The following is a 19,944-nucleotide window of genomic DNA, read 5'->3' on the forward strand; positions in this document are numbered from 1 at the left end:
CTGAAGATTGCATCATGAATCCAGTTAGTTTTATTGAGATACCCGCTTTTGAATGTATATGAGCATTATGTATATGAAAATTACTACCAAACCTCCTATATGACCATTAAACCAAAAGCGCCAGCCCGTGTAACGTAAAAAAGAGTTGACACATTCAGAGAGTGGTTATCGAACCAAAAGACACGAGCCTGTGGAAAATATGAACTTTTATTTTTAGTGGTAATCTAGTTAATACGTTGCATAAGCTGCCTACATTTTGTTGCAATATACGAACAGAATGCACATCATTAATTAATATCTCCATAATACTAACTTGAATCGTGATGCTGTCTTCAGCAAAGTTGTTCCTTATAGTTTACACACTTAGATTTTTTTGCCGAGATGGGCACCACCGAGCAGCTCAGCATTTTATTTTGCTGGAAATTCAGCAAAAAATATGTTTGTTAGCTGAGATCTCGGCAAAATTCCCGTTTGTTAGCTGAATCTCGGCAAGTTTTTCACTGAGAACCAGCAAAATAAAATGCCGAGCTGCTCGGTGGTGCCCATCTCGGCGAAAAAATCTAAGTGTGTAAACTACGTGTGCTGAAATTCTGAGCTTAATCGAGTTTGCTGAATCAGTTCTAAAGAGTGAAGTAATGTTATTACTCCATACATTTCAACCAATATCCCCATAAAAATTTAAATCAAACGCGCCAGCTCGTCATCCTAATGAGCTGAAATTTTCAGAGAGTGGTTTTCTCACCTAATGGCACAAGTCTAAGGGTTGGCCCGTTGAAAAAAATGATAAGAAATTTCCTCCATATAAATGTGGGCCAGTCTAACCATAGAGAAGGTCCCGAAGAAACGTGCTCAATTGTTTGCCTCAGCTCTGGTACACTCTTCGGTCCCAATCTAATCGATGCACCCCTCGAATCACAGGAAAATCCATAAACCAATTTAAAATCGTTAGTTTCCACCGGTTGGAACTACTATGTTAGAGGTATGCGTCAAGTTTATACAACTCAATGTTTCAATTGAGGTAAACTAGGTATTTATCTTAAATTTACTCTCGGAGATGAACCAGCCTGCGGCTGAAAATCTCCTAAATAGAGATAATAATAATAATCTTAAATTTACAAAAGCAAGTTTTAAACTACAATTAGGGGAATTTACATATTCTCATCAGTCTAAGCAGCGTGCATGCTTCTTTTTACATTGTCTCGTTCTCATGCACACAACTGAAGACCTTGTTTGTTTACATTCTTTTGCTGCCTGATGATTTATGTATTCTAATCGACCGAATTGTCCAAAATTGTCTATAATCGTTTTTACAACGCTCCAAACTTCCCAGGTGAGTGTGACAATTATTGGTAGCTTATTTTTCTTCGGCAGCTTTTCCATTTGATTTACGTGTTAACCGGTTGTTTTATTATCGGCACCTCTAAATTAGCTGCGTTATGTAAAAATCTGGCATGACAAATTTGTGCAGACATCAAAATGTAATCAGTTTGTAGCTGATTATTCAAGGAATTGTTTGAAAACATCTAACAAGATGTTCTGCTATGCAATTACCGCTTGAAAATTAGTTGCCGAGAATAGTCGTAGGTGCCAAAGCCAACATTTACCCTATATGCTAATATTATCATTCAAAGAATAAATCACATATCCAATGGAAAATATCAATTAGAATTTCACATAACTTTCATGGGATATCATAATTGGGAATTGCACCACAAAATCACATGAACCTTATATGTCAAATGAAATTTAAGTGATTTATCATATAGAACTAATGTGATCACATTAATGTTATGTGAAATTCAGATAGATAGCATTGGTTTTGTTAATGGAAAAATATTATGTGCATTTCCATTAGAAACTACATGAATATTTTTTTCCGTGATTCTGATAAATAACTTAAATGAAAACAAAAGTAAATGCAAAATATAAAACTTGACAAATCATCGTCAATCCCCTCATTCTTGGCCAGGGAATTCGAATGAAAACTATTGTTGTTGATTTTGTATGTAGCTGGTTTTGCCAAATTTGGTGAAAACAAGCTTACCGAAGACTTAAATGCAGCATTATGCAATTTCATCACATTTTTGTATAAATTTATTAATAAATATAGGGATGGTACTCTTGCCCCGTGTGAGGTTTATTTTTAAACAGATAAGTTTTGACCAATTACTTATTCTCTGTTATTGGTGTTCCAATTAATCATTATTAGTGATACCTCAATGCAGCAATTGTACGATACAATATTTGGAAATTCAAAAATCCTTATTTTATCCTAATTTCGATTTTCGACACATCAGCACAACACGTTTTTTTTTATTTTGCAATTTTTGTAATATGTACTTCATTTTGGACAGAACTTTCTATAATGCTGCATTGGAACACCATTAATAGTTTCATAGGTGAGTTAGTATTGATAATATGTTTATTTTAAAAATTATTGGGAGTGGAACTCTTGCCCCACCCAACCCTATGTTTCTTTAACCGTCATATGATTGTTTACTGTAGACATTTTGCCATAAAAAATCGGTTTGCAATAATTTTCCAACCAATAAAATAATAAAAAATTGTAACGGTTAAACAAATTATTGTGCCTAATACCGCGCACTTGAAGAGTGACACTTAAATAGAATCATCCCTGTATTCAACAAACAGGGTGTATCATGTACAGTACCTCTGTTACTAACGTTGCCCAGAGCCTTGTTTAATTGGTTCAGAATGTAAAACCTACCGTTTTATTAAGCACGGTATATTTAGGATCTAAAAAGTACGGCGGTGTCCTAAATCCGTGGTTTTTATTCTATCAATATATTATTTTGTACATGTGTGTTACCAGTTATCAAATTTGTTATAGCATTAGCAAAAATGACTCGATGTGTTAATGTTTGCGATAGTTATTTAGAATAAAAAATCAGTATACATCGCTAAATATCAAAGTCACGGTATTTGCAGTCGAGAAAGAATCAACGATTTTACGCCAGGAATTGATCAAGTAATTGTTTATATTTGTCAATATGCTTCCTTCACATACACTGCAACATAAATTTAACATAGTGAGACGTTGTTTGAAATATTGGCAGTTATTGTGCTTTGCTCCTTCATTCGCTCAATTGCCCGAATGCTGACGATAGTCCCCGGCGGTGGTGGTTCATATTCAGGATGGGTTTTCAACAGGTGGGTCCTCAATACATGATTCTGAGAGAACGCTCGATTGCATATAGGACAAATGTAGTTCTTTTCTTGATCGTGTAATGTTCTTATATGAACTCGCAGTGACTTTTTTGACTTGTAGGATTTTCCACACACATCGCAGTGGAAATTCTTGGCATCCGTGTGTGTCAGCATATGCATTTTCTTGCATTGCAGGGTGATAAACTTTCTATCACACAGTTCGCATGCATAAGGAGCCAATCCGGTATGTCGTCGAACATGAGTGTAGTACTGAGATGAATGGCGGAAACCTTTACCACATATTTCACAGACATACGGTTTTTCACCCGTATGTCGACAGATGATATGGTATTTACGAGATGCCCAGTGCATAAATTTCTCGTCACAGTAGGGACATGTGTACCTTTTATCATTGGAATGGATTCTTTTATGTTTGTTCAAATTCTCTTTCAGGGTATATCGACGGTCACACAAGTCACATGCAAAACTTTTATCTTTCTTGCCTCCTACTCGGTGATTCTCTCTGTGTTTTGCCAAATATCTTGTCGAGATCATTTTTCCACAATCTTCACATTGACTGGTAACGGGTTTGTCTGTAAACAATGGGCTATTACCCCTGCTATTTTCTGGGTTCACATCAATATTTGAGCCTCTACTCATCGATTTTTCAGGAGTAATGCTATCTTTTTTCAGTTGCCGATTAAAATCAACTTGATTCAGGTTAATTTGAACATCACAAGCCACGGGTGAACTGTCAGCCAGTTCTTCATATTCACTTTCAGCCGAATATTCTTCTGGTTCTTGATCCACATACTCGTACTCCTGTACCTCGTCATTGGAATCAATCGTGTCCTCTTCTTTGACTTCAATTTCCTGTTCTACAGTTTCTTCCAAATCCTGTTGGCCATATAAATGAAGGAGATTTTTCAAAACTTTCTCAGACTTCAAGAGCTTACGACGAAAGACGAATGCCACTTTTAGCTGAGCTACACATTCATTGCAAATTCGTTTAGGGAAAAACAGTGACGTCGAAGGTGGTGTTATTAATTTCGAAGCTGGTTCAGCATGTATTTCGGCAACAAATTTGTAAACGTCCATGTAACATTGCAATTTCAGTTTTGCTGTGGTAGGCAAATCTTTCGCCGAATAATGATCACTGAGTAGCTTGCTTTCCGGTTTGTTTTCCAGACAAATCCTACAATTTTCAGTTGTTATAGAAAACTCCATATTCTGAAATTGACGCGTGAAATATAATTAAAAGCACTTGAAGTTTACAAAAATAATTTTGTTTACCGATAAATCCTGTTAAAACTTCTGGAAAATAGAGTAAAACAAAAATGTATTCAACAACCTTCTGCATCAAATTTGTATTACTTTTTTTTGCACGCTACACTGTAAGTGGCGAGTGCCCATTATTGGCTGAAAAAGTACCCATTTTTTGGTAGTGTAGTATATGAAGCTCTCAAAAAATGAGTAAAGAAATCTTAAATAATGGATACTTTTTCCCCCTTTTTCAAAATCAGTTCCCGTGAACAATAATGGGTATTTTTTACCCACTGTTAAGTGAAAAATGTCTTAACTAAGTCGTCATATAAACTGTTCACATAAACAACAAAAACAAATGTTATACCATTGACAGACATACAAAGCAGTACCGTTGTACCACAAACGAAGTGACAGACGGAGCGGCTCGAAAACTTTGGTGACTAACCTGCTATTTCAATTTTTCAGTGTACCACATGGCAACACCACTACTACTGGATTGTACCACATGGCAACACTACTACTGGATTGTACTAGCATTTTCACCAAATGTATTAGAATGTTTTGGTTCTGTCTCTTTCACTCTACTCAAAACTGAAATGCATAAAAAAATGACAAAATGATACACTCTTTGCACACTGTCAAAGAATCATTGTACACAAAATCAACTTTGTTCAAATCAAAACAAAAAAACTAACCCATCTGGTGGATGATGGCACAAGTTTACAAGAAAATTCTATTACAGTGAACCACATTATTTTAATGGATTTCTTCGCCAGTTAGTCGTCTGTCACTTCGTTTGTGGTTGTACTCCTTTAATCGAGTACCTCAAAAGGTACAATTTGAGGTACTAGCTTAAAGGAATACAACGGTAGTACAACCACAAACGAAGTGACAGACGGAGCGGCTCGAAAACTTTGGTGACTAACCTGCTATTTCAATTTTTCAGTGTACCACATGGCAACACCACTACTACTGGATTGTACCACATGGCAACACTACTACTGGATTGTACTAGCATTTTCACCAAATGTATTAGAATGTTTTGGTTCTGTCTCTTTCACTCTACTCAAAACTGAAATGCATAAAAAAATGACAAAATGATACACTCTTTGCACACTGTCAAAGAATCATTGTACACAAAATCAACTTTGTTCAAATCAAAACAAAAAAACTAACCCATCTGGTGGATGATGGCACAAGTTTACAAGAAAATTCTATTACAGTGAACCACATTATTTTAATGGATTTCTTCGCCAGTTAGTCGTCTGTCACTTCGTTTGTGGTACAACAGTGTACTTTGTATGTCTGTACAAGGTATTATATTGATCAACGCCCTAATAAATAAATACCATAAGTTGAAACATATTGTATCACTATTTCAACAAAACATATTTTCGAATCAACAAAATGGTTTTTTCAATCAAAAAACAGATTATTGTTTCGAAAATATTTTTCTTTGACTTAATCATGTTTTGTTGTTTTTGACATCATCCACATCCAGAGGGCCATGTATGTATGGGAATGGTAGGAAACCATTTGAAAATGCATGACATTTTTCAGTTTTTATTCATTATCGTCTTTATGCGCAGTTTTAGATGCACAAAAATTGCACGAGTACATTACTATGGTGATAAGGTAAACACTCGTTTATTTGTTTTCTTCTGTTAAAGCAGGTTTAGTCACAAATCGTGGATTTTCTGATATTCTCCATACTGCAAAAAAGATTTTCCTACCACTGAAGGGGCGACATCTCCTGGACCTTCAGTATAGCTACTACTCAAATCATATAATTAATTAACCGAATAATATATTTGAATCAATACCAAAAATATATTAGGCCCTGAGCCAAAAATATATCTATTTGAATTTTAAAATCATTTCTCTACGTGCGGCACACGTCTTTTTTTCCTTTGGTTTGTTTTCCGTCGATCTTGTTTTCCGTGCTGAGCACCAATGCTACCGACGCCAGGGAGGCAGCTCCCACCTCGGCTCCCACACCTGGACCCTACTTATCGACGCATCAACTCATGAACCGGGGACCAACGGGTTTACTTCCCTTCCAAAGGAAGGCGTGATCAGAGATGTTATGCCTCAGGACATCCTGGCGGCGTTGACTGGGATTGAACCCAGGCCTGCTGGGTGAGAGGCAATCACGCTTACCACTACACCACCAGCGCCGCTGCGGAACACGTCGTTGAGCAAAATAACCACAAGAATTTTATTAGGGCGTAATTCAAGCTGAATTAATTTTTTTTTTTTTTTTTTTAAATCTTTATTTTAGAGATTTTTAGCCTGAGGCTAGTTCATCTCTTAAGCTGAATTAATGTTATAGCCGAGGTTACAGCAAAAAGCCGCCGAGCAAAAAGCAGATACAATATTATTTACTTAAATGGATGCAATTTTGTTCGCAAATGGCACTAATGGGTAACAATTACTCCTTTATGGGTATTAGTTACCCATTAATGGGTTTTTTACCCATTAAATGGGTTAACCTACTTTACTTCGAATGGGTGAAATTGTACCCATTAATTGGTACTTTCCAGTTGCAGTGTAGTGAATCAAAACAAACATAGTGTAGTACTAGAATTTCGACTAGAAAGCTACACGGAACCGAAAAATTACCCAAAATTAAGTTCTTTTCACTTCCGTTCAATAAGCTAATTTTCAGTAAACCGCTTATAGTAGTTTAAATTTGACTACGGCAAAAATAATTACTATGGAACTTTACATGAACGTTTAATGATAAAGTTTCAACCTTATGTATTATGGTTTTTTGGAAGCGGACCTTACAAATAATGGGTTGTTAAGAACCATTACCATTCCAAATTCTTGTTTTCTCCATACATTTTCGGAAAGAGAACTATATTAGAACCTTTTAACTTATGGTTTGAGAACTTTAATGGTAATGGTTATGGTAGTCAGTAAGGTCCACGAATGGTTTTGTAACATCGATCAACTTTATGTGGAATATATCGCGAATTGGTTGCCTTTAATTTACTGATTACCAATTCACGATATATTCCACGTAAAGTTGAGCGATAATACAAAACCATTAATGGACCTTACTGACTACCATAACCATTACCATTAATGTTCTCAAATCATAAGTAAAAACGTTCTTATATAGTTAGGGTTACCATATGGTATCCTAAAGGAGGACATGTCCTCCTTTTTCAATAATTTTTCTACGTCCTCCTTTTGCCCAAAAATGTCCTCCTTTTTAATCCTTGCATATTTCCAGTAACAAATTAATAAAATTGTTTTCAAAAAGCGTTGTTTGCAGAGCTGATTTGTTTAATTATGTCGCAACTTTATCTTATCTAGCAAATGCCATTCGATGGTGGGACTAGGAGTATACTACAGCTGTCAACTCCCCACATTTAGGCTGCGGTCAAGATTGCTATCCATTTCGTGAATTTAATCTAAATTTGACGGATGGAATTTTTTTAAATAAACCTGAATATTTCAGACAAACCAGGAATAAATTTTGACAATCAATTTCTCGAAAATCGGACGATCAACAACAGAGGGATTTTCGAACATTATATATTATTTTCGAAGAATCAGTGAAAATTCATCAATTTTTTCTGTATTGTTACTTAAATTTGACATTTCGAAAATAAATTATAATGTTCGAAAAACTCTCTGGTAAATTTAACAGGTTGCTAAGATGTTCCATGTTGGTTTCAATCGCGATGACATGTATCCTGATTTTTGTACATGATAAAGGCTGGGATGGTTTTAAGGCTGTAAAGCTGCAGTGTTCATGCAAATCAGCTAGACGAGAGCATTTCCAAGTATCAAACATGAATTATGAAGGCTAGTTTGATGCATTTTTCAGAAGTAAAACGAGAAGATGAATTAAATTGATATCTACCACAAGTTATGAACAATCTCAATTGAACCTTCGCAAATCATGAATTTTGTGATAGCGCACATATTATTAAAACGTTTGATAAAAACTCATTGTCCTCCTTTAATGTTAAGAAAAGGCATCATTGTCCTCCTTAATCTCCAAACCTCAAATGAAATGTCCTCCTTTTCAAGTTTTTGATATGGTAAGCCTATATATAGTTCTCTTTCTGAAAATGTATGGAGAAAACAAGAATTTGGAATGGTAATGGTTCTTAACAACCCATTATTTGTAAAGTCCAGTTCCAAAAAACCATAATACATAAGGTTGAAACTTTATCATTAAACGTTCATGTAAAGTTCCATAACCATTTCAGTTAAAGTTTAGCAGGGATTATAAACAATTTTTAACCATTTTAGGTAAGGTCAATTTATGGTTCGCGTTTATGCGGGTAGTCAAGTAGTGAGCCAATTGAGTAATAGTTTCCACAATCAAATCCGACAGATGTCGCCCGCAAGTGGTGGATAAACCAGCTTTGCGGAATGAAGATTCTCGAAAAATCATCGTTTTCTCATCAAAGCTTGCTTCTAGAAGTAAGAAAATTTCTGTATTTCGAATATTTGAGTAATAGTGACATTATGTAGAAATAATATATCGGACAAATTGCACCATTATTGATATTTTTAATTAAAAGCTAATTTCACCATACATTCTCAAGTCGATTTTCCACCAGTCCATACGATTGCAGGTTGCTCGCCCTCTGGTGATGCGTGCTGTCAGAAGCAGCAGGAAACACCTAATTGGGTTGTTTAGGGGTATTGAGGTAAAAACTAATAAAATATTTTATTAGACCCTTAAGGCCTGTATACAGATCGAAGCGAAACGAAAATTGAAGCACGCGAAAAATCATGAAATTTCGCTAGCGAAAAGGGTTGTGAAAAAATGTTTGTGGAACATTTTCCAGTTTCCTATTTTCGCAGTTTATAGTTCATGTGAAACGAAATCGATCAGTTTACACCTCCGGTGAAGTGAAAATCTGACAGATACGCTCTCCCGAAACGTCAACTTTTCGCTTAGCTGCTGCTCTTTTCGCGAGCGCTGCATGCGCGAAAAAAAAATAAACGTAAGCGAAAAAGATGCGATCCACAACATTAGATTTCGCTGGATCGTATCTGTTTACAGTTCAAAGCGAAGTGAAAAATTTGCCAATTGCGTTTTTCACGCTGGTGAAAAATTTAGTATTTTGTATGAGGTTTTCGCTTCGCTTTGATCTCTATACAGGCCTTTACACGGCGGAAAAAATACTCGCTAATTTTTTCTACGCAAAATTAAGTTCAATGCACTCAAATTTTGGAATATCGCATATAATGTACTGTATTTTGGCTTCATGTATTTCGGATACAAAAAAAAAACCTTTTTTAAATTTGTTTCATAAAATGTCAGTCAAAAGTATACATGTTTTGTATTATATTTGTATCTATGATGTACGTGGGGTTTAGAACTATCCAGTTGATTTAAAATCGCTTATTTTTTTTTTCGCTAAATTTGGTATTACGCACTGCGCGAATTATAAAAGAGCGGAAACGTTTATTAAAGTACGCTTTTACGTTAAATCATTTTGGTGTCTTCAGCGCACTTATTCATTGGTTCATAAGGAATAAGTGCGCGGAAGACACCAAGATGATAAAATGTAGAAGCGCACTTTTATAAGCGATTCCGCTCTTTTGAAGAGTAAAGCTTCAAATGCCAAATACAGTATTTATCATAAGTGATGACCAAACTGCCTCTAATTGTTTTTATTTGTCAACCTTTCAAACAGCACATCAAGGGGCTCTTAGAACTCTTATCACTATATGATATCATCTAGCATACATTTAAAATACAGACGTTTATTTATTATTTTTTCAATAATATTTTTTAGGTTATTAGTGATTTGTTTGGGGATAAGATTAGAGCTTATGACCTTCAGCCTGAGAGGGACGCATGTTAACCAATACGCCAGGTTTGTTCCCTACAGAGGCGTTGATAGAATTAGTTACAATTGTTGCGGTTTGCTCCTTCATACGCTCGATTGCCCGAATACTGACGATAGTTCCCGGCGGTGGTGGTTCGTATTCAGGATGATTTTTCAACTGGTGGGACCTCAAAACGTGATTCTGAGAGAATGCTTGATTGCATATAGCACAGACGTAATTTCTTTCCTGATCGTGCAATGTTCTTGTATGAACCCGCAGCGACTTTTTTGACTTGTAGGATTTTCCACACACATTACAGTGGAAATTTTTGGCATCCGTGTGTGACAGCATATGCCTTTTCATATTTTGCATTGAGACAAACCTTCGATTGCATATTTCGCATGCATAAGGAGTCAATCCCGTATGTTGTCGAATATGAAGGTATTTTTGAGATATATGGCGGAAACCTTTACCACATATTTCACAAACATACGGCTTTTCGCCTGTATGTCGACATAAGATATGGTATTTACAAGTGCCCCTGTGCAGAAATTTCTCCTTACAGTATGGGCATGTGTACCTTTTATCATTGGAATGAATTCTTTTATGCTTGCTCAAATTCTCTCTCAGAGTAAATTGACGGTCACATAAGTCACATGGAAAACTTTTATTTTTCTTCCCTCCCTCTAGGTGTCTCTCTCGGTGTTTTTTCAAATATTTTGTCTGTATCATTTTTCCACAATCTTCACATTGACTCATAACGGGTCTACCTCTAAACAAGGGACTTTTACTTCTGCTGCTCTGTGGGTTTGCATCAAGCTTTAAAACTGTATGTAACGAGTTGAGGCTTGCACTTTTCAGTTGCCGATCCAAACTTACTTGGTTCATGTTAATTACATCGTTGAAATTCACGGGTGAACTTTCAACTACTTCTTCGTAATCACTTTCATCCGAATATTCCTCTACTTCTTCATCCACGTACTCGTATTCCTGCGATTCCTGCTCCTCGTCATTGGAGTCAACCGTGTCCTCATGTTTAATTTCGATTTCCTCTACTTCTACTGTTTCTTCCGAATCCTGATGGCCATATAAATCAAGGAGATTTTTCAAAACATTTTCAGATTTCAAGACCTTACGACGAAATACGAATGCCACTTGTAGCTGGTTTATACACGCATTACAAATTCGTTTAGGGAAAAACAGCGACGTCGAAGGTGGCGTGGTCAGCTTTGAAGCTGGTTCATCATGTATTTCGGCTGCATATTTATAAACGTCCAGGTAACATTGAAGCTTTAGTTTTGCTGTGGTAGGCAGCATTGTTTTATCCGGATAAGGATCACTGAGTAGCTTGCTTTCCGGTTTGTTTTCCAAGCAAACCCTGCATGTTTCAGTGGTTATGGAAAACTCCATTGCGGGGGAGTGATTTCTGAAAATCGTACATGAAAATGTAGTTAAAATTACTTTAAGCTGGTCAGACTGAGCAGTTATAACATGTTATAAGCCTGTCTTGATGACATTTGTCTTGTCGATAACTATTATAAGTATAACATGTTATTATAATTGTTTCGTCTGAAGAAAACATTACTTACTGATAAATTCCGGTTAAACTTCTCTTTATTTTCAGACAACAATGCAAAAATTTGACGTTTATTCTCCCTTTTTTATGGCACAGACCTGTTGGTCCATATTATGACGTTTATTCTGTTTATCAAGAGCAAATTTTCATTATGTCGTAAGTAACATTCGCACCAATCCGAGAAAAATAAAGTTTTGTTTTGATCGAGGTTTTGATGACCGAAAAGTTATTCCTATTTCCAAGTAAACACATATAATCTCATAGTGATAGCAATGTTTAACATATTTAGCAGGGTTTTAATCATGCAAATGCAAATCGCTAGCTTTCATGCTAAAACATACTGGTTTTTGAGTCAAAAGTTATTATACGTCGTTTGGTGGCCCCTATATAAGTCAAAGTGTATTTACCAGGATATTCGGGAGAATTATCAATTACGTCTCCTTACGTGCAGCCCATTCATCATTTTCGGACCACCGAAATCATCTTAGCAACAAACAGTTCGATTTATTCACTTTAATAATGAGAAAGCGAAACGACGAACGTACACTTTTCACGGGTTTCTCAGCGCTGTTACTTAAGTCAAACGGCATCTCCATAGAAATTGGGTGACTTAAGTAACATCGAAAACTATTTTGATCGGAAGGTAATTACGTCAAAAAGCAATTTGACTGGTAAATAAATTTAAAAATGGGATTTGATCCTATATTCGGACAGTATATACTCCCTTATTCTGTATTTCGTTTCGAACGAAATTCTCATACAAAAAAATATTTTTTTGTATGAGAATTTCGTTCGAAACGAAATACAGAATAGGGGTGATAGTGTAATAGCAGGAGAATCGATTGACACTGATAGCTCGACTTTGTTTACCTTTGTTACATTCGACGTAATGAAAATTTGCTCTTGTTATAATGAAAATTATTGCCGTTGACGGCACCGTCGAAAAATCTTCATATTGACGAGTGCACGGATGGATTTGAGTTCACTCACTCGACAAAAAGTGACACAACAGCGGGGCCCTGTTTACTAAAAATGAACACATATATGTTCATTTTTAGTAAACAGGGCCCCGCTGTTGTGTCACTTTTTGTCGAGTGAGTGAACTCAAATCCATCCGTGCACTCGTCAATATGAATATTGCTAGAACCTATTGACGAGTGCACGGATGGATTTGAGTTCACTCACTCGACAAAAAGTGACACAACAGCGGGGCCCTGTTTACTAAAAATGAACACATGAATAATACTCACGTAACATTTGAAACGGGTCTATCAACTTATGTACACAAAATTTGTTAAGCCTTTTTCGCGCGAACCGAATACGCTCACGTAAACTACCAACACCATCGGGCAAAGGAAATTCTCCCCTTCCCCATAGTGCTCTTGGTTTGCGTGGGCGTACTTCGGTTCTCGTGAAAAGGACCTAGTAATTTATTTACAAAAGTTGATAGGCTTTTTTCAAATGTTACGCGAGTATTATTCATGTGTTCATTTTTAGTAAACAGGGCCCCGCTGTTGTGTCACTTTTTGTCGAGTGAGTGAACTCAAGTTCATCCGTGCACTCGTCAATAGGTTCTTATGGGAATGTTCGGTAGAGTGAAAGAATAGTACGAAGTCTGCCAGTTTCACTCAATGAATACAGAGAGAGGTTAAGCAGATCGTGAAATATGGTTGTATTAGTAAACTAAAAGATCAACGTAAACGCAAGTAGTGACGTCACTAATTGCTTGTATCGTACAGGGGTTTTACTCACACAACTTAAACGATTGCTTCACCTCGGTAATCCAGCTCATTGAGTTTCACTCACAGTCTGACGTTTGCTAAAGAATTTTCTCATAGGAGTAAAGAGCTACAGAGTCGCCATCAACGCCAAATTGATCATTCTGGATCAACAATAGAAAAGGGCCCATCAGCATTTGTAAACAAAGCCCATTCCTCATAAATCGAAGGACGCTCAGACCATCATCGTGTAGGTAAAAGTTTCCCCTATCTGATGATGTTGTTGGTTTGCGTGGGTGGCCTTCGTTTCGTGAGTAAAGGGCTTTGGAACGGTTTGATTACAAATGCTGGTGGGCCCTTTTCTATTGTTGATCTAGCATTGACCGTCGACCGGGAAACTCGTCAAACAGGTTGCGTACGTTTAATTTTCTGTTTTGAATTGACCGTTTGAGGTAACTGTACACTAAAGGAATCCGCACATTTTTATTGGCGAGTTGCCATGTAAAATTCCACATGATTTTCATGTGACCACACATAAACAGAATCCACCTATAGCATACATGGATGAATGAACGGTTTGTTTTCCCACTAATCTGCTTCCCTCTTGATCGCACTCGTTCGATTTAAAAGGTGCAGTATAGTGTGCGCCGATTAAACGTCAAAAAGCTCTATTACAACAATGTGATACAGAGAGAGGTGAAGCAGATCGTGAAATATGGTTGTTTAGTAAACCAAAAAATCAACGTAAACACAAGTAGTGACGTCACTAATTGCTGTATCGTACAGGGGTTTTACTCACACAAGTTAACCGATTGCTTCACCTCAGTAATCCAGTTCATTGCTATTACAAAAGCAGTTTCGTCTAAAGCCCTACAGTAAAAGTATGGACGTCTGTCAAAAGTTGTTCCAATCGAACCGTCAAAATGCACCCCCGCATAAACGCGAACCATAAATTGACCTTACCTAAAATGGTTAAAAATTGTTTATAATCCCTGCTAAACTTTAACTGAAATGGTTATGGAAAATATATTCCACGTAAAGTTGAGCGATAATACAAAACCAATAATGGACCTTACTGACTACCATAACCATTACCATTAATGTTCTCAAATCATAAGTAAAAACGTTCTTATATAGTTCTCTTTCTGAAAATGTATGGAGAAAACAAGAATTTGGAATGGTAATGGTTCTTAACAACCCATTATTTGTAAGGTCCAGTTCCAAAAAACCATAATACATAAGGTTGAAACTTTATCATTAAACGTTCATGTAAAGTTCCATAACCATTTCAGTTAAAGTTTAGCAGGGATTATAAACAATTTTTAACCATTTTAGGTAAGGTCAATTTATGGTTCGCGTTTATGCGGGCCGCTTTGCTCGATTGGAACAGCTTTTTTCAGTTTTGTGGTGACAGTCGTCCATACTTTTATTGTAGGGCTTTAGTTTCGTCCTATTCGAATGTTGGCACTGAAGTTTTGTTTGTTTGGAGTCTTGATTCAACCCCACGCGGTGGGTTGACTTATTTTAGAAACAAAACTGCAATGAATATTAAATAATAGGCAGTAACGGCTTTGAATATTAGAACCTCGAGCATTATTGCTACATTTCAAGAAACAACACAGTAAGAATTTATAAAACAGCATCGTTTAGAATGTAATATCCCGTTCATTTCGTAGTAACACAATATGGCTTCAGGATCGTTACAATACGATGCAGCGGTTGGTGGTCCGGTGAAGCTGCCGGACGATATTGATTCGCTGAAGTTCAATGAAGAACGAGTCACCGAGTTGAAATCCTTGCTCCGTAGTGTAGCGAGTACGGAGAACCAGACCATGCTTATGCACCAAGCTCTGCCACTTCACATGCGCCGAAGAGCGATGAGCTACAACCCTAAGCGACTGCCAAGAAAGTTTCGCGGTATTCATTTAGCCCAATACAGTAAGAGTGGAATTCCGGAACGGAGAAAACGACCATCGAGGAAGTATAGGAGAAAAGCAAGAAATCTTCTTAAAGAGTACGAAAGACGTAAGCGGTCCAATGTCTGGTTGGAAACTCATATTTGGCATGCAAAGCGATTTCACATGACGGCCAAGTGGGGCTACAAGATCCCATACACAGCAACTAATAAAGGATACAGAGCATGCTATCGAGCAACGGCGAAACACTGCCTTCTACAGGATATTTCATACTACGGATGCATCGAAATTCAAGGTGATGAGGATACATTAAAACTCAATCTAAAGAGATTTTGCAGCGAAAAAGTTGGCTTGACGATAGCGGCCAAAGCCTTTCTAGGTGGCAAAAGATCCGGGAACGTATGGATTTTCGAGAAAGATAAGTACCCCAATCAGTGTATTGGAAAAGTTAGATTTCTTTGGAAGAGCGAACCATCGACGGATGGTAGAAAAACTTTGTGGCTGTTTGCACATCCCGTATTCTACTCTAAACTAGTAGAGGAGTTGATTCTGATGTTTGATTTGAAGAATGCTTATCGAAACGATGAACCTATGAAAGTTGAAATTACACCTGACTTAGCGAAAATTACCAAAAATCATGGCACCGTGCGAACTCCTAAATACAGCAATCAATCTACAGCGATATCAGTCACGGAATTGAAAGATACCATGAACTACTTCCGTCTGACCGGACCATTGTCCCATGCCGTTTTGAGCAAGGCTTTAAAACCTTACAGCCAACTTGATAGTAAAGAACTGAATAATTGGTTCTCGAATTGGATAGAAATAGCCGACAATCAGAAGACACTGAACGAACAAAGTTCATTCTGGGAGCAAACCAAAAATCTAACATCCCCTGGAGAGCTCAGTTCTGGTTTGGTTGTTGGTCTGCTAGTGGAAGACCCTAGACTCAATCGACCTAAAAAACGTACAAAAGCGCTTCCAACTACCGTTGCATCTTGCCGTGCATCACTGGACACCGGTATCCGTTTGACATACTCTCCTATCTGGTCGGAGTCAATCCGCAACAGGATAACAGAGGAAATGCTATCAACGCATGAGTTAAACCTTCTCAGAACTAAAGAGAGCTTAGTTCCAGGTGAACGATGCTCCTCCGAGAAGAGTATTCAACCGATTCCGATACTGCTTATGCAAAACTCCGGTTCCCAAGATAGTGAATTTAAGCAGCTTGGATATGGAGCAGGATGGGATTTGATTGCTCCTTCCGGGTACGGTCTAGCTATATGGCAAACGTTGATTTTGTGGGGAGCGAAACCGGCAGGACTCAAAGAGTTTGATATGCAAGCTCTTGAATCTGGGATCGACACTACTAGAGTTCCGGATACAATTTTAGGTGAGCAGCACATAAAGATAATATAAACTAAAGAGATTAACTAATTCTTAAAAATTACTTTTCTGTAACATTGCAGGGCAAAGTGAAGCCACGCTGGAGTACGAACAATGTTGGAATAAATATTTCGCCAAGCCAAACAATCGACGTATAAATTACAAGAAGTTGGCTATCGCATCCCCGTTTCGGTGTCTCTGGGATCAGTTGGTATCGGAATGGGTCCGAGTGGCAGATTGCAACTTCTATGTCTTGCGCGATCAGGAAGTTTTGAGCAAAATCCAGCTTGCGTTAAATCGTATGTTCAATTTGAAATCTGCCCAGGTACCACAATCTTCGCTTATTCCGGTGTATTTAAGCATGAAGACAAGGGGAAATCCAGGTGACAATGCTTTAATCTGTCTACCCCATCGCTTGGATTTTAGAAAGAACAAACAGCACAAGCAAGGGAATGATTCCAGTCCAGTATATACTGAACCGCTTTGTAAAGATCTGCAGCAAAGAGAGCGACATCAGCTTCGTCGCCAGCATTTGCAAGAGTTGAAAAAATTGCGAAGCAGAAGGATCCGTAAGAAGAAGGCTCTTCAAAGAATGACTCCTGGTACTTTGATACGGATAGCAAAACCTCAAAACGTTAAACTCATCAGGGACCAATTGACTAAGATGCGGGAACTATGGCTTCCAGCAAAACCTGAAAGCATCAGAAAGCAGTGCAGCAGAGAATGCTTTGGTTACATAACTCAGTGTCAATTTAGTCTGTCAGAAGCAAAGGTCGTTGCCTTAGGATACGTAACGGCGAAGGGGTTGGAGAAGTTATTTAAGACATGTTCTAAGGGAACGTTCAAGGTTCTCGTAAGGGGTACTAAGTCACGTTGCTATCGTTTTGCAACTATTAAGGTAAGAACTGACTGATTTTCCAACTGGAACGGTTACTATTTGATTATATTATTTTAATTGAATTAAACTTACATTGAAAAAGGTTTTGCATTTGTCCGAAATCGCCGATTATGGAGAACCCACAGCTAAACAAACGTAACTGTTTCTCCTAAATCGCTGTACACGCATTTAACGATCAATTTAAATATTATTAGTATCGCGAATCCCCTACAGCCTAGAAATACTCAGAGGGAGAGATGGGCGGAGAAATTGATTCGATTTGCGTGCAAAATAATAATTGAGTGCATGGCAATATTTTGCACATTTCTTGGTGCTATTAGTTAACCAACTAAGATCAATTAATCAATAGAGTTAGAATATTGTTTTTATTCAAAAAACTAGTTGAATTTGAGAAGCACACGAGCACACATTAAGGTGATTGAATTTCTGTTCGATTGCAATACTCTCTAAATTAATCTACCACACTGCAAATAAAATTCACGTAATATTCACCTTAAAAGGTACGTAGATAGTTTCTATCTTACTTTTCAGGTGAATATTACGTGTTTTGGGAATGAAATCCAGGTCAAATGATGCATATAAAAATCAAGTTATTTTCACGTAAATTTTACCGGATCTACAGATGATATTCAAATTGGCAACACTTAAAAGTTACGTGAATTTTCAAGTAAGTTTCACAGGGTTTTACATTTCAGGAAAAACCTGACAAAATGTGTTTGCTCAGTCGTAAAAACCTAATCAGATTGAAGCTGAAAGACAAAGGAATCGTTTGAATACATTCAGCGATGTGTTCTGGTGAGGAAATGTTGGGAAATTATCGTATAAATTTTGGTTGCCGAAAACAGTCAATACACCACACCTGGCGTCTTATGCCCAATCTACAAAAAGGGCGACAAGTTGGATTGCTGCAACTATCGCGCGATCACACTGCTGAGCGCCACCTACAAAGTAGTCTCCCAAATTCTATGCCTCCGTCTGTCACCAATGGGGCAATACATACCAGGCGGAATTCATGGGTGCACGCGCTACCATGGACCAAATTTTCGCGATTCGGCAGGTTCTGCAAAAATGCGTGAATACAACACATAATATGTTCATAGATTTCAAATCACAGATAATGACGAGTACGGATTTCCGGATAAACTGACGCGATTGGTCAAAGCGACGATGGATTGAGTGATGTGCGTTGTTCGAGTATCGGGGACACTCTCGAGTCCCTTTGAAGGGGGTTACGGCAAGGCGACTTTCGTGTCTGCTATTTAACATCACGTTAGAAGGCACGATCTTTAGGAGGTCCATCCAGCTTCTTGATTTCACCGATGTCATCGACATCATGGCACGGAACTTTGAGACGATGGCGGATCAGAATAAAGGCTTTGGACTTGCCATCAACGCATCGAAGACGAAATATATGAGAGGAAGAGTTTCTAGGGAAGACAATGTTATCCTCCTACCCCGAGTTCAAATTGACGGTGACGAATTCGAGGTGGTCGACGAGCTCGTGTATTTGGACTCACTGGTGACCACCCAAAATTATACCAGCAGAAAAATTGAAAGACGCATTAAGGCAGGGAATCGTGCCTACTTTGGACTCCGGAGGACGCTCCGGTCGAATAACATTCGCCGCCGCACGAAGTTGGCTATCTACAAGACGTTGATTAGGCCAGTGGTCCTCTACGGCCACGAGACCTGGACTATGCTCGTGGTATTTTCAAATGGAAAGTGTTGCGTACCATCTACGGTGGACTGCAGATGGATAACGGAACGCGGAGGAGACACCAGCTGCTAGGAGAATTGGGTGACTACGGTTGGCTGGGCACGTCGTGAGAATGCCGGACGACGACTCAATGAAAATGGTTCCTGTAAGCGACCCAACAGCAACAAGAAGAGGCGCGTAGCCGGCAAGATGGATCGACCAAGTAGAAAGCGAACTGCGGACCATTCGCAGACTACGAGACTAGCGACGTGTGCCCATGAATCGAGTAGAGTGGAGACGAATTCTTCGGACAGCAGAGGACATCAAGGCCTTAGCCTGGTTGGTGGAGTAAGAAGGTTAAAATTTCAATTTAGCCTGGAAATGCTCCCTATAAAAGCAGGCGTGACAGTCGTTCTCCTCGTTTGGATACACTTATTTTTAAGCGTCAAATCTACTTCTGCATGTCTGTTACTATCAATGTTCACTCGGCTGTCGACAAAAGCAGGCCACTC

General features: G+C 38.0%; 3 protein-coding genes across 3 annotated transcripts; 1 reads left to right on the forward strand and 2 right to left on the reverse strand.

Moving 5' to 3' along the window:
• Nucleotides 1–3,015: 3,015 nt before the first annotated feature.
• On the reverse strand, nt 3,016–4,548 carry LOC135708000 (myoneurin-like). The gene is made up of 2 exons (XM_065229935.1): nt 4,462–4,548; nt 3,016–4,398 (listed from the first exon to the last, which is right to left on the reverse strand). The coding sequence occupies exon 2, from the start codon at nt 4,393–4,395 to the stop codon at nt 3,043–3,045; it is 1,353 nt and encodes a 450-aa protein (XP_065086007.1). The 5' UTR covers nt 4,396–4,398; nt 4,462–4,548; the 3' UTR covers nt 3,016–3,042.
• Nucleotides 4,549–10,017: 5,469 nt separating this feature from the next.
• LOC135707994 (zinc finger protein 771-like) lies at nt 10,018–11,892 on the reverse strand. Its single transcript, XM_065229922.1, has 2 exons — nt 11,832–11,892; nt 10,018–11,668 (listed from the first exon to the last, which is right to left on the reverse strand). The coding sequence occupies exon 2, from the start codon at nt 11,650–11,652 to the stop codon at nt 10,237–10,239; it is 1,416 nt and encodes a 471-aa protein (XP_065085994.1). The 5' UTR covers nt 11,653–11,668; nt 11,832–11,892; the 3' UTR covers nt 10,018–10,236.
• Nucleotides 11,893–15,032: 3,140 nt separating this feature from the next.
• On the forward strand, nt 15,033–17,803 carry Pop1 (POP1 ribonuclease P/MRP subunit). The gene is made up of 3 exons (XM_065229607.1): nt 15,033–15,157; nt 15,213–16,845; nt 16,922–17,803. The coding sequence occupies exons 2-3, from the start codon at nt 15,222–15,224 to the stop codon at nt 17,749–17,751; spliced, it is 2,454 nt and encodes an 817-aa protein (XP_065085679.1). The 5' UTR covers nt 15,033–15,157; nt 15,213–15,221; the 3' UTR covers nt 17,752–17,803.
• Nucleotides 17,804–19,944: the final 2,141 nt, after the last annotated feature.

The sequence above is a fragment of the Ochlerotatus camptorhynchus genome, unplaced genomic scaffold, assembly GCF_037179485.1.
Source record: "Ochlerotatus camptorhynchus isolate MF236.1 unplaced genomic scaffold, CSIRO-AGI_Acam_v1.1 ptg000025l, whole genome shotgun sequence".
NCBI lineage: Eukaryota > Metazoa > Arthropoda > Insecta > Diptera > Culicidae > Ochlerotatus > Ochlerotatus camptorhynchus.